This window comes from Lactuca serriola, chromosome 4 (genome assembly GCF_051521515.1).
Source record: "Lactuca serriola cultivar US96UC23 chromosome 4, Lser_US96UC23_V15, whole genome shotgun sequence".
Taxonomy (NCBI): Eukaryota; Viridiplantae; Streptophyta; class Magnoliopsida; order Asterales; family Asteraceae; genus Lactuca; species Lactuca serriola.
Genome location: NC_136411.1, coordinates 397,088,932 through 397,104,729, shown reverse-complemented (window position 1 = coordinate 397,104,729; position 15,798 = coordinate 397,088,932). Strand labels below are relative to the sequence as shown.

General features: G+C 37.6%; 1 protein-coding gene across 1 annotated transcript; it reads left to right on the top strand.

Moving 5' to 3' along the window:
* The first annotated feature begins 11,840 nt into the window (after positions 1-11,840).
* Positions 11,841-12,677, top strand: LOC145099895 (uncharacterized). The gene is made up of 2 exons (XM_079037395.1): positions 11,841-12,158; positions 12,255-12,677. Exons 1-2 carry the CDS (start codon positions 11,841-11,843, stop codon positions 12,675-12,677), a joined length of 741 nt encoding a protein of 246 aa, XP_078893521.1.
* Positions 12,678-15,798: the final 3,121 nt, after the last annotated feature.

The window sequence follows — 15,798 nt, the reverse complement described above, 5'->3', positions numbered from 1 at the left end:
CTATACCCTCGCACCTTCAAGTCATCACTCCCTCCGAGGACTAAGAACCATTCCTTCGTCCTCCGAAGGTACTTAAGGATGTTTTTCACCGCAATCCAATGTGCTTTGCCAGGATTCCCTTGATATCTGCTAACCATGCTCAAAGCGAAGGCTACATCAGGGCGAGTACAAGTCATAGCGTACATGATTGAGCCAACTGTGGAAGCGTATGGTACTCGGCTCATTTCTGCTATCTCAGCTTCGGTACTCGGACTTTGAGTCTTACTCAATTTGGTATTACTTTGTATCGGTAGTTCTCCCTTCTTTGAGTTTTCCATACTAAAACGTTTTAGTACCTTCTCTAAGTAAGTGTTCTGACTAAGTCCAATTAGTCTCTTACTTCTTTCTCTCACTATCCTTATTCCCAAAATGTAAGAAGCCTCTCCGAGGTCCTTATTCCCATGCAAATTCACATGGTGCCTTCATTTTAACGATCACCTATTCGATGTGCCGGTAAACCACACACGCTCCATCGAACTATGATAAACAATGAATCACCCTTTGCCACCTTCGCTTAGATCCAATTAGTGTGTCGGTAAACCACACACGCTCCACTAACATCTTAGCAAGGTGAAAAGTGTAATTTCATGGGATTGCATCAATTCACTTTTCCTAAAGTAACTAGGATTGGGAAATTTTAAAAATATGTGTAGTTACTTTATATTTCTTATTATACTTTTAATGAGAGGATGAGGTTGCCCTATCCTACCCGTTCGACTAACGACCCTCCACCAATCAAGCAAGCGGTGGGTGTGAGTGTACACCCATTAAGCGCCATTTTATAGGCCGCAACCTTATACCCACCTTATAGATCGGCTTCGTGAATGAGGCCTACTAACGGTAAGACTAGCATTTAGTTATACATATATATATTATACTAGTAATATCATATTAGTATAGGGTTGTATTTTAAACCTTTTAAAATCTAGGGTTTGAAATTTAAGTTGTCTAAATTAAAACTTTTAATCACAAATATAAATTTCAAAACTTGAGGGCAAGTTTTAAACATTTAAAACATGGAGGATCAAATAACAAATAATTCCAATTAACAATTAATATCCTAATTATCTATATTTGATTTATTCAAGATTTCTTTTAAGATAATTATCAAAATAATCAAAATAATTAATTAATTATCATATAAGGAAATTAAATATTTTATTAGTTGATAATTACCTTTAACTAGATCAAGATAATAGTCATATATATCAAAAAATCGGATTTAGATTGATCTATTATGATTAAGGTAAGTTTCCACAAGATAATTATGAAAAAATCCCGAATCTGGCCATTCCTGACGCCTGGACTCGCCGAGTGCACAAGGGGACTCGCCGAGTCAGGCCTACTCGCCGAGTCAGTGACTCAGAAACCTAAAAATCGAATTTTGCAGGTTTGTTTCAGTTAATCAAGCAACAATTTAAAGAAAACCAAGCTAGGCTCTGATACCACTGATGGGTTTAGCCATAAGAACTTTCCTATGTGCGCATGCAAAACCCTAATGCTTGGATCTAGGCTTTCTAATAAACATGCTTTTGAATCCAAGTCTTCTAATGACTAATTAGGTTAAATAACAACATTGAAACAGATCTAGAATCATACCTTTGAGTTCCTTGTTGATCTTGAGGTCTTGGAGCTTCTAGAGTCACAAATGTCACTCCTCTAATGGCTTACAAACACTAAAGCAATAAGAATGATTTAGGAGAGAGGAGAGGGGAGGAATTTCGACCAGAGGTTCCTTGCTTTAGGTCAAGTGTCGAATTCCATCAGCCATAGGGTCTATTTATACTTGTAGACTCCTTAAGGGTTACAACCTAAACCCTAATTGGATAATCTTCTCTTAAGGCTATCCAAATCCATTCCATAGATAAGCATATGGACGATTTTAGCTATCCTAAAGCTCTTAGAATTCGTCCATACCATATCCAAATGGATTTACAGTCTAAAGCTTAACTATCACACAATTGATAGTTTATACCCCTTTATTTAATTAATCTCTTTAAGTCACCAAATTAATTCTAATTAATTCTATGACTTATATTAATCAAATAACAAATATATTATTCACTATATTATTCCCATAATATATTAATAATATTTACTCTCTCTTAATAAATCATCCTATCAAGTTGCTATGGTGAAGGCAACCCAAAAGGACCATGCACAACCGGATCAACTACTTGTCTAATATAGTTGCAGCCTTAGACACTATTCCAACACTTGGCACTGTCGAAGGTAGCGGGGTTTGATGATAGGACATTCCCCTGATACAGAGGCACTAGCCCCCATATGTACCTTTCGCTCTTTTTCCCTTCAGTGGGAACCATATTGGGGCAGAGGGCCACCAGTTCGCTGAATCTAGCGATATATGCGACTACGTTGGTGCCCTTCACGGTTAGGCTCCGAAGCTCCTGCTCCAATTTCTGGATTTCACCCCTTGGGCAGTATTCCTTAATCATGAGGTCCTTCATGGTTTCCCAACCCATGTCATTCGCCACTACGAGAGTTAGCGCTTTAACGTGGCCGTTCCACCACATCAGTGCTTTTCCTTCAAAGGTGCATGCGGCATATTTGACTTTGCTCGCAGCAGGGCATGAACAAATTTCGAAGACTGATTCAGTCTTCTCGAACCATTGCGAGAGGGCAATGACTCTGTCGGTTCCGTGAAAGGACTTCGGCTTACAGTTGGTGAAATCCTTGTACGAGCACTCTCTCAACCGCATATGGATTTCAACAAGAATAGAGTTAACAGGGGTTCCACCTCTGCTGGCATCAGTAGAGTGATATTGTGCCATGGTAGTTGCCACTGCTGCGGCTACGGAAGCATTCAGGGCCGCAGTATCGATGACCGGAGGAGGAAGTGGTGGAGGTGCATGGTTATTCCTGGGAGATTTGCGAGGAGGCATCTTTCAGCTATAAGTTTATAAGGATAAACAAAATGGTAAGAATCAATTGTAAGTGGGGTGGGAGTGACATGTGGACTAACTAACCATAGCCCAATAGTTGAATGAGTGTTTGAGATCACAACAAGGAAGATTAATGGGAAAACACAAGCGTACAGATTTTTCCCACCGATTAGATAACTGTCTAAAATACTGGTATTATCGATGTAATAAGTTTCAGGGAAAAATCAACCTAGCAGTAGGTCTTACATCATACCATACGGAAAGTTTGATAGTTCCTAGTTTCCTAATTAGAGTACTGAAAGTTAGGAATATTTTACAGACAAGTGCTACTTAGAGTACAGATACTAAAGGCTAATCCTTAACCCAAAAGATAAAGATGTACTAGACATCTCCTAACGGCGATGGGAAATCCTTGGGCGAGCCCTAAGGTCTGTCACTTGACAAAACACCTCTTGAAGGTGTCACTCCTGAGCCCTCTGACGGGCTCGAAGTTCCATGACTTCGGCTCGGGAGGCAGCCAGTTGTTGCTGAAGTGTTTCATTGGTTCTCCTGGTCCTTTACATTTCTTCTTCCAGACGGCGGATGCGGACTGTTATGACACCAGATTTGGCATCAATCTCCATGACTCGGTCGATAGCTGCTCGACCTCGTTCACCATTACGAGCTATCTTGCGGATAATGATGGGCAGAGCTCGATCCGTAGAGCCACCTTCGCTGAGGTTGTAAAAGCTTCGGTCCCTAAAGTAAGGTAAGGGTTGACCCTGTTCATCGCTCCAGCGATTCCAGTTGGTTGCCCACAAAGGTGTAGGACCTGGAAAAGTTGGTCGGGGGTTGTTGTTTGGGACTTGACCTACGGGCGGTAGGCTGTTGACTTCAGGCTCAGATTCGGATCCGTCAGAAAAGCCTTCTACGAGGTGATCATCCAAATGGATTGGATGCTAATCTTCGGGCTCTTCTTCGATCCACCCAGCATTGCCTTCATTTGGAAAGTACGGGTCGCCATGATGGAATCCAGCCATTTAATCTATGCGAGAAGAGAGGTATAAGAATCTAGTGTATAAATAGCTTGTAGTAGCACAAAATACTCCTATAGTATTTTAAGTTTAAGTTCTAATGTTCTCCTTATGGTACTGTTGGTAAGTTTTTAGACTTGTTAATATATCACAACCATTCTAGGGCATATGCTAATCACTCCTCGAACCAGCATAGTTGACCAGGCTATGCCATTCCCAGTACTGACCATACATCCCTGAGCTCACTTCTGATATTTAACAGTTGTAATACTTTTGTACTTGTCATTGTGACACTGATTTTAGTATGAATGCAGACTATTATACTTAATTAAATATTTTAATATTTAAAGTATAGACTCTTGGTCAGAGTGTTTTAATCCCAAATGGGTTTATAGTTAGTATATCTTTTATGGGTTGATATACTTAATTCACTATCAACAATGCTCTGATACCAATCTGTCACACCCCAAAACCAAGAACGGCGGAAACGTTCTGGGGCGGAGGACGTCATGTAAAGTATCACAACACAGTATAACAGTAAATAAGCAAACAACATCATCCATTGCATTATATATATAATTTTAATACAAGTGTGTTCTGTACAGATATAGACACCAAAAAGTAAATCAAAATAATAAAATGAGTCTTGGATGCGCTCCATCTTCTCAAAAGCTGGCCTCGGTACCTGTCTACTGTCGACCTGAGAATACAAGTTATTTTGAAAGAGTTTATCAGCATTAAGCTGGTGAGTTCATAAGTATTTTAGTGTCGGTGTTTGTTATCAAAACTCTTGAACATGGTTTTAAGTATGATTTTGTAAAAGGTATGTAAATGTTTGTAAGTGTTTGTAAAAGTTTGAATCTCTTAGAAAAACCTATATTTTCTATTAAAGTAGCCTTCTACCAAGGCGTAACTGTTTCGTATGTTCGTTTGTTGTAAAAGTGTGTAATTTCCAAAGTGTAACTATCATTAACAAAATATAGTTTGTACATTAATGTTTAAGTGAAATAATCATTAAATATATGAAAAGGGTAAATTATTGTAGTATTGTAGTGTTGTATTATAGGAACTACTGTTGTACTAACTACCTTTAACCAGATTTATATTAAGGTATCATGTGATTAATTGTACCATACTATCGACTGGGTAACAACGACTAATGTAGGTCATAAAAAGAAATGACGTTTGGCACCCGCAGACCTGCAGGTCCAACTGTAGCTAGCAGCAAGGTGTAGGATAGTCAATCCAGAATAGATCTATACACAAACTCACAGCTCTCCCTTTAAGAGACTCTGGCTACAACTCGGGCCATGACATTGAAGTCATCCTCCGATACAGTGGATCACAATTGTTAACGTATTCATGTATATGTAATGTAATGTTACTCGTTCTAGTATCATTGTATATGTTCTCTTTCTAGTATAGTTGTATATGTTCTCCTTCTAGTATAGTTGTATATGTTCTTCTAGTATAGTTGTATATGTTCTCTTTCTAGTATAGTTGTATATGTTCTCATAGTAATAAGTACTGACTCATGATTGAACTGACTCATTGATCTAGCAATAGTATAAGTATGATCCTGTGTTACCCCGGTGGTAACTTACTAATGATGTAACTAGTACGTATAATTATGGAAGAACTTTTATGACTATATATGTACACATGATATATAATTAATATTGAAACGACCATCGGACGGCTACCCGATAATCCACCAGACCACATCCAAATCGAGGAAAAGGAAATAGGGCGGACGACCTTCCTAAGCCTTTTAAACATTGCTTATATAACTATACATATAAGGGCATGCAATTTATAATAAGTATTTAAGGTTAAGTAAAAGCATTTGATAAGTAAAAGAGTTTGTAAAGCAGTTTGAAGTAGAACAGTTTGAATACTAATAAATCATTGGTTTTGTAGTTATTAATCACATGTGATTGATGTAATAACTATAAGTATTCAACTTGTATCCCCCCCCCATTAAAGCATTTAAAACATTTAAAAGTATTTCAAAGGTTAGTTAAAGGGGTATGAACTCGCTTGTGGTGAGTGGATTGGATTGAAGTGTCGGGTACGGTGCTAGGTGACAAATGAAGACTTGTACACACGCACGAGCCTAGTTATCATATAATGAACATATATATAACTAATTAGCCAATTTATAACTAATAAATTATGTTGGGACACCCTAGAAAATGAAAACACTTTGTTTCAAGTGTTAAAGATCACAAGGATTGCATCCGAGTGTTGGTAGGGCAAAACTAGTGTGTTTGGAGTCCAAGGGTAAACTTCCTTGGAGTTTACGGTTTTGATGGTCAAGACCTATGGAGTTTACGGTAGTAAACTCTAGAGTTTACGGTCGTAAACTCTAGTCCTAATGACCAAGTGTTGTTTTAAGGTTTAGCAAGCCTATTGAAGCATTTTTACTAAATGATTTGGCCTTTGGAAGGGACTAGGGCAACAAAACACCTCCTTTGAGGAGTTTACGGCCTCATGGCATTTTCCTTTGGGTTTACTACCGTAAAACCTTATGGAGAAGGTTATTGACATGTTTTCAATTCCCTATCACAATTAGGTAAGTGTATGTGCTAGTTTCTAAGCCTAAGGAAGGAAAATAACCAACTTAAACCCACTTTATGGTGTTTACGGTTTTGGGAGATCCCCAAACCATAAACACCTATGAATGATGGTCTTTGATGTTTTTCAAGGCTTAAACACAATAAAGAAAGGTTTAAACATGTCAAGGATGGTTTATACATCAACTAGGGCTTAGATTAGAGGCTTAGGCACACTTTGGTGTCATTTATGGTGTTTACGGTCCAAGCATCTCCTTGGACCGTGAACACCTCTAGCATTGTGTTCTTGACATAATTTCTTGATGTTCAAATGTAATACTAGCTTAAAATCACTCAAGGATGGAAGCACTTACTATTAGAAGGCTTGATTTGAGCTAAAATGCCAAGAACACTTAGTGTGTGTTCTTGGTGTTCTTGGTGTTTTGGAAATCTAGTCAAAATACACATATAAGTAGATGATTAGATGTATAAACACTAGATTAAGTGTTTTACTAACTTAAAATGGTTAGAACACTTACAAGATTGAAGGTTTGGAATCGAACCTAGGATGATACTTGAAAGAGTTCTTGGAGTTTACTCTTTTGTGAACTGTGGGAGTAAACACAAATAACTAACTTTTGGGGAGTAAACTCATACATAGGTATGAGTTTACGGTTTTTGGGTGAATTTTCAACCCAAACTTAAAAGTTTGGTCGGGAATTTCTAAGACGCGAGGTGCTTGTAGTTTTTGAAATTTAAAACCCGAGACGACACTTTCTTTCACCCGTTCGTTTAAAAATAATATTAAAATAATCAAACGAACTTTATATTTTTTAAAAATAGGAAATAATGACATTGACTTAGGGTACAAAGTGGTTGACTTTTAGGGTTTGACTGAATGAAAATTTCAGGTTGTCACAATGATCACTCTCAAACACATGTTGGTCATATTTTGAATAAATATAGTTGATCAGCATATATCTATCCCCAATACGACTATATAATTGTTCGGGTTTAACCACGATGTTCAATTCCTCCAAAGACTTTTATTGTTTCTTACCGTGACAGTACCCTAAAACGCACACATAGGTATGTATTTTATTTTTGTTCAGAGTATTTTAGTCCCAATGTATTTATAGTTGCATATCTTGCATGATTACATATGTCAGTTCACTATAAACATTGTTCTGATACCAATTTGTCACACCCCCGAACCAGACGGTTGAAACGTCCGCGGGGGGGGGGGGGGGGGGGGGGGGGTTGACTTCATCTTGTAATATCATCACAATGTATATAATTGAATCAAAGACAACATCATCATCACACATGAAATATAACAACCATCATAGTTTACATAAGTGTGTTGGTTGACAAATTACATTCCAAATGTTAAATATATGTTGATAACAAAAATACAACAAATATCCACATGTTCTTGATGACCAACCTGCCTAACGATTCCATGAGAATACAAGTTATTATGAAAACGTCAACATATATAATGTTGGTGAGTTCATAAGCATGTTTGTATGAAAAGTTTTGTATCATTTGTAAGCACCAGAAAATCCGACATTTTCCGTAAAAATGGTTTGAGAGTTTTGTTTCAAATCTTGTATTTTAGCATGTGTATTCATATTATTGAAAATGTATAAAGAGAGAGTTCCAGAAAATCCTATATTTATGTTGTAAGTATGTATAGTGTTTGTTTTCCATAAAATCCGATATTTTCTGTCCATAGAAGAGTTGTAGTCTTTAAACCATAAGATCCGAGTGTTGTAGAAATGAATAGCTTGTACGTGTATCAAACGTATAATATATGTATTCCGTAAATTTACAGTGTTTGTTAATCTCTATATGAGTAGTTATAACCATGCTTGATATGACTGATATGCCTGTCATGACGTTCTTCGAACGTCGCTTGTTTAAGGTAAGATATTTGTCACCCTAGACTGGCCTAGTCTAGCTGTAGCGAATAACTCAGGTGTGGGGTTGTCAACCCTGTATAGATCTATACACAAACTCTCGCCCTCCCTCCACGAGACTCTAGTTATAACTACAACAGTTAGGGTTATATACTATGTAGGTACGGGTGAAAGCACGTCTCAGAAGAGCCTTAACTAAGTTTACGCAGGTAGTGTATTACATTATTTACCACTTTAAATAATGTTTCGAGTATGTATTTGATTACAAAGCATTAGTGATAAAATACCATTTGTTTTTATCAAAATGTCAAGTATATAATGTTATGAACCCAATTAGTATAAAATGTGTCGTAAGGCCTAATAAGAGGGTGAATGGGCGTATACGACCCATATAACATGTAATGAGAACATAAAGCCCAATAAGCATGAAATGAGTATATAAGCCCAGTGAACGTGTAAATGAGTATGCAAGGCCCAATAAGCATGTAAATAGGTATTTAAGGTCCAATAAACATGAAATGAATATACAAGGCCCAATAAACATGTAAATATGTAATTGAGGCCCAATAAACATGTAACCAGGTATTTAAGGCCCAATAAACATGTAAATAGGTATTTGAGGCCCATTTTGATAAAAATGACGTTTTTGACCCATTTTTTTATAGAAATGACATTTTCGGCCCATTAAACTAAGAATTTACATTTTAGGTCCATCTTTATTCAAAATCATAATTTATGTCGATAAAGGCCAAAAATTACATTATAGGCCCATGAAACCGTGAATTTCTAAATAAGGCCCATTTTTATGAAAAATGACCATTTTAGCCCATTAAAACCAACAAGGCCCAAAAGAAGCCCATTCTGTCAAAAATAACTCTTTTGACCCCTACAAAACCGTGAATGTCATAAAAATCTATTTTTATCCAAAAAATGACTCCTTTTGCCCCTTTAGAACCGTGAGTCTCAAAACAAGGCTCATTTTTTGCTTATTTGTCAAATTTGGCTCCTCATGAGGTTTTATTTAGTTTTCAAGTATCCCTTCACATGTTTTATCCTTTAAACAATCATAATGACTTACAATAAGTAACTTGTTTTGCTAATATTTTCAAGTATTGAGGGATATATCGAGTTTATGAGGGTTTTACACGTATTTATAACATATCCGCACAACATATCATGAAAATACATACAAGCATGCATAAACAGTTATATTTAACTCAAAACCAACTTGTATTATCCCACAAAACACGGTTAAACTGAAAACAAGGAGGTATGAATCTCACATTGGGTGATGGATCGGTTTTTGATGAAGAAATGAAAGAAAGTGAAGGTGTTTTCGGTCTTGGAAGCTTCTTGAGGAAGGCTTTCGAAACCAAGAGAGTTCTAGTGAGTAAATACGAAATGGGGTGGTTTAAGGAAAGATTTGCTAGCATAAGATTGAAAAACAACTTGAGTGTAAAGTAACTTACCAAGTTATGCTCTTTGATGAAGAGTTCTTAAAACACACACACAAACTCATGAAATTTTGAGGAGGAAAAGAGAGTTCTTGGTGTTTCTAGAGAGAGATATGTGATGATAGTTGATAGTTTCATTTTTATTACTTCTTGTCATAGTTTATTTTTAGTTAAAACCATCTCATTTTAGTCAATCTTCATGCATATGTTCTCTTTTTGTCATTTTTCTCCTTTACCGGGTGCTTTCGAGTCTTCTGAGCTTATTTGCAGGATTTATTGAAGACTTTTTGTTATTGGAGGCTTAGAAGGGTGCGGGACTCATGGAGGTATGTGATTTGCTTGCGGACTTGAAGTGGTGCGATTGGGCTTGGTGCTTGCGTAAAAGAAGAAATCAATTAGGATTTAATTTGTGGTCAAGGATGACGATGAGTCGACGCGGAATCGAGCTACAAGAAAAATTGGAGGAGTGTTGGGTCAATCATTAGAAGGCATTGGAATGGAAAATGGGTCTTAAAGAGTTATGATTATGGGCTGAAGTTGAAGAAATGAAGACTGGGCTTAAATGCATGTTAAATGGCCCACGTTTCACATCCAGCGTGACCCACACGGTCCGCGTGGGTCCATACGCGATCCGCGTGAACTGTGCTGAGTTGTTTCCGGGATTTGACTTGTTGGCTCTATTTGTGGAAGTTTGGTGGGTAGCTTTGGTCTCTTTTTGAATCCGGAAATTGGCTCTCCTTAGCTGGTGATTGGAGGATCATTTGACAGGGGGAAAAAAGAACACATACAATTTTCTTTCAAGAAGGTTTTGGAAGATTTGAAGATTTTTGGAAGATTAGTGTAATTTCTTTCCATCTTGCAACTAAGACAATGTTTGGTACCTCTAAATTACTTTGCATTTCTTTCATCTTGGCCATGCTTGGCTAAACTCATAATTGGTTGACTTGGATGTAAGTGCTTGAATGTTTTAATTATTTTGAAGAACTCCATGAACTTGTGTTGAATATCTATGATTATATTTTTTTATGAAAACTTCCTTCATGTTTATATATCTCTAGTCATTAATATTGATATGTGAATGTTATTTTTGTTGGTTAAATTCTTGGCTATGTAATGGGTCTTCAATTTAACAAGCAACAATTAGTTTAAATGTTTGTTTTCATTTCATTTGGACTAAGAAAATATTTTCTCCATAGTGGTAATGAAAGCAATAGATTACTCTTTGGATTTAGTGACTCTTAAATCCTAATGCTAATTGATTGTCACAAAATTACATGCTTCATTTGTTTTGTGACTTTAATTTAGGAAATATGCTATGAGCTTCTCTAGTCATTTTAATACAAAAGAAGATTTGAGGCAAGTTATGCTTATAAATTGCTATAACCAAGTTAGATTATAAACACAAGTATTTCACCTTGGTATTCTCATGATTATTTAACCAAATGTTCAAGTAATGAAAGTCCAAATTCAACCATCTTTATCTTATTGAATTTACATCAACTTTGCTTTTGTTGAATTGTGTTTTTAAATCTTAATCTAATTCTAGTTTTATTTCAAGTATTTCAAAAGACCAAAACCCCCCAATTTTATTTTTATTGTTACTTTTCAAGTATTTTTACAAAGAGATTTTTCATAGAGTTATAAAATTGAACCAATCTTCGTGGATTCGACCTCTTTACCACTATACATTATTTTAGTATAAAATTGAACCAATCTCCGTGGATTCGACCCCTTTACCCCTCTAATAACACCAATAGCCACTCAACCACCATCCCCCTCCCGACTTGCAACTTCAAAGAAGAATTTGGAGGAGAAAGAGATCTTGGACACCTTCCGAAAGGTGGAAGTAAACATTCCCTTACTTGATGCAATCAAACAAATTCCGAGACATGCAAAATTCTTGAAGGAGCTTTGCACAAACAAGAGAAAGTTGAAAGGAAATGAGAAAATCTCGATGAACGAAAATGCATCCGCGGTTTTGCAAAGGAAGCTTCCACCCAAGTGTAAAGATCCCGGAAAGTTCACAATCCCTTGCAAGATTGGAGATGTCACCTTTAGTAGTGCTATGCTTGATCTTGGTGCCTCTATCAATGTCATGTATTACTCGGTGTATGAATCATTGAATGTCGGACCCTTAAGCGAAACCGGTGTCATAATATCTCTTGCGGATAAATCAAGTGTCTTTCCTAGAGGTGTTTTGGAAGATGTCCTAGTACAAGTAAACCAATTGGTCTTCCCGACGGATTTCTATGTGATTGAACTAGATGAACAAGTGTCCTTAAAATCGGGTATAATCTTACTTGGGAGACCATTTTTTAAGACGGCTAGAACAAAGATTGATGTGTATATAGGAAGTTTGACAATGTAGTTTGATGATGAAACAATAAGTTTTAACATTTATGACGCTATGAGATATCCTAGTGATGTTTCCTCTTTGTGTTTTGTTGATGTTATTGAACCAATGACTCAAGAGTTGTTCGAGTTGTGTCATGATGACATGTTGGAGATGAACTTGAGCAAGGGGTTTGACTGTGCAAAACTAGCCAAGAAATTGAAGCTTTACTCACTAGAACCCGAAATTGAAAGATTAGTCAACAATTTGGAAAACAAGAAGACCACCCAATTTAGTGTGAAGCAAATTGAATTACCTCAAACTAACACGAGATTGCCACCCTCCCTTGTCCAACCGCCCGAATTAGAATTGAAGGTCCTCCCTCAACATTTGAAGTATGCGTACTTGGGAGACAACGAGACTCTCCCGGTTATCATTTCAACTCACCTAACCAAGTGAGAAGAGGAACAACTCCTAAAGGTGTTGAGGGAACATAAAGAAGCAATGGGTTGGACGATTGCGGATATCAAGGGTTTGAGTCCCTCCACTTGTATGAACAAAATCTTAATGGAGGATGAATGCAAGACGAGTAGAGACGTGCAAAGAAGGTTGAATCCGCCAATGATGGAAGTGGTCAAGAAAGAGATTTTAAAGCTCCTAAATGCGGGAATGATCTATCCAATCTCGGATAGAAAATGGGTGAGCCCGGTTCAAGTCATGCCAAAGAAGACGGTGGTCGAGAACAACAAAGGTATGATGGTCCCTACCCGTGTGCAAAACGGGTGGAGAGTATGTATTGACTACCGCAAGCTCAATGCAAGCACGCGAAAAGATCATTTCCCATTACCTTTCATCGACCAAATGTTAGAAAGGTTGGATGGGAAATCTCATTATTGTTTTCTAGACGGGTATTTCGGTCTTCACCAAATCCGAGTGGCCCCAGAGGACCAAGAAAAGACAACATTTACATGTCTATTTGTCACTTTTGCATACCGGAGAATGCCATTCGGATTATGTAATGCCCCAGTCACTTTCAAACGTTGTATGGTTAGTATCTTTTCGAAATATGTTGAAAATATAATTGAAGTTTTTATGGATGATTTTACGGTATATGGCAACTCCTTTCAAGAGTGTTTGACCAATCTCACCAAAATTTTAAAAAGATGCATTGAAACAAATTTGGTTTTGAATTTTGAGAAAGGCCATTTCATGGTGAGTCAAGGTCTCATTTTGGGTCACATCGTGTCAAAGAAAGGAATTGAGGTAGATAAGGCAAAAATCGATGTTATTCAAATCTTACCTTACCTGACTTGTGCCAACTCTTGCAAAAGGATGTTGATTTCGAGTTCAACGAGGCGTGCAAAGAAGCTTTCGACAAGCTCAAAGAGTTGCTTACATCCACCCCCATCATGCAAGCACCAAATTGGGATCTCCCCTTTGAGATCATGTGTGATGCAAGCAACTATGCGATAGGCTCCGTTTTGGGTTAAAAGAATAGGAGGGCCTCCCACGTGATCTATTATGAATCAAGGACACTAGACAATGCTCACAGCAACTACTCTACCACAGAGAAGGAGCTATTGGCCATAGTGTTCTCCTTGGAGAAATTTAGACAATACCTACTTGGTACCAAGCACATAGTGTATTCGGATCACGCAACATTTAAGTACTTAATGAAGAAAAAAGATGCAAAGCCGAGACTCATCCAGTGGATCCTACTGTTACAATAATTTGACTTGGAAATCCGGGACAAGAGTGGATGCGAGAACCTCATTGCCGATCATCTAAGCCGGATCACTTCTAATGAAACCCCTCTCCCGTTGTGGGACGAGTTTCCGGATGAGCATCTCTTTTCCCTTACTCAATCTACTCCTTGGTATGCTGATATCGTTAACTTTTTGGTCATAAAAAGGTATCCTGACACATTCACACATGCTCAAAAAGACAAACTCAAAACTGATGCGAAATACTATGTGTGGGATGAACCTTATTTGTGGAAACATTTTCCCGATCAAATCATTAGGCGATGTGTACCCCCAACAAGAGCATCAATCTATTTTACAATTTTGCCATGAATTTGCTTGTGGAGGACACTTCGGACCTAGCCGGACCTTGAGAAAGGTCCTTGAGTGTGGACTATTTTGGCTGACCATGTCACGCGACTGTTACTTGTTTTGCAAAAGTTGTGAACGGTGACAAAGGATGGGAAATCTTTCGCAAAAGAAACAAATGCCCCAAAATCCAATCCTTGTTTGTGAAATTTTTGACGTATGGGGGATTGATTTCATGGGCCCATTTCCCGTGTCATTTGGCAACGTTTATATTTTACTCGCGGTTGACTATGTCTCTAAGTGGGTTGAAGCCAAAGCCACAAGATCAGATGATGCCAAAACAGTTATCGACTTTTTAAAATCTAATGTCTTTGTGAGATTTGGTGTGCCCAGGGCGTTGATTAGTGATAGAGGGACGCACTTTTGCAACAAGACGATGGAGGCTTTATTGAAAAGTACAACGTGACCCATCGTGTCTCTACCGCCTACCACCCCTAAACGAACGGTCAAGCAGAAGTTTCAAATCATGAAGTGAAAAGAATGCTAGAAAAAACGGTGAATCCTTCAAGAAAGGATTGGAGTTTAAGGCTTGATGATGCCTTGTAGGCCTACCGGACCGCTTACAAGACCCTGATAGGAATGTCACAATTTAGGTTGGTTTTTGGAAAGTCGTGTCATCTTCCCGTCGAATTGGAGCACCGTGCATTTTGTAGTGACATAAGAACATGGTTTGACATGCGGAATTAAAGCTTGCACAATTGAACATGGTGATTTGGGTGTTTAAGAGATGTATTGATTGTATATGGTGTTACAAAAAGGATCTAGATCTAGACTACATAAATAACACACACTTACACACTCACTTTTACATCTCTCAAGCACACCTCTACTAGTGGACAAACCCACCTTATATAGAGGTGTTTACATGTCTCTCTCTCACTCTTACTAACAAATGGGTCTAAAGTCTAATACACCACATGCAAGTGGGTTTTACAAAAGTCAAACATTTACAAAGTCAATCATGAATAACTTTGCACCCCAACATTCTCCCCCTAAAAGTTAGGAATGAATGACCCACTTCAAATATTCCAAAATCAAGCACTACGCGGTTCGAGCCTCAAAGGTGACACATGTCGAAACAAACTTCAATCTTCAATTCTTCCATGACTCTTCAATTTGGGATCTAGGATTTGAGACCATACAAACTGAGCAACAACGAATGATCAAGAGTAATCCAAACTCCAAATAATCACCCACAAGTTGCGCATAAAAACACACCCTAAAAATCTTCAATAAAATCAAATCCATTTCGAATACATCACTTCCGAACTTCCAACTGCATCATCTCGTAGGCTTCAAAACTTCAAGATCACTTCGGACTTCAAATCCGCGTAATATGAAAAAGTCAAGTTCAAATTTCCATATAAAACTTCTCCCCCTTTTTATAATCGAAATTTGATTATAAAACTCCAAGGAAAAAGAACGTGCTCTATTCGGAATTTTTCATGTAAAAACTCCCCCTTAACATG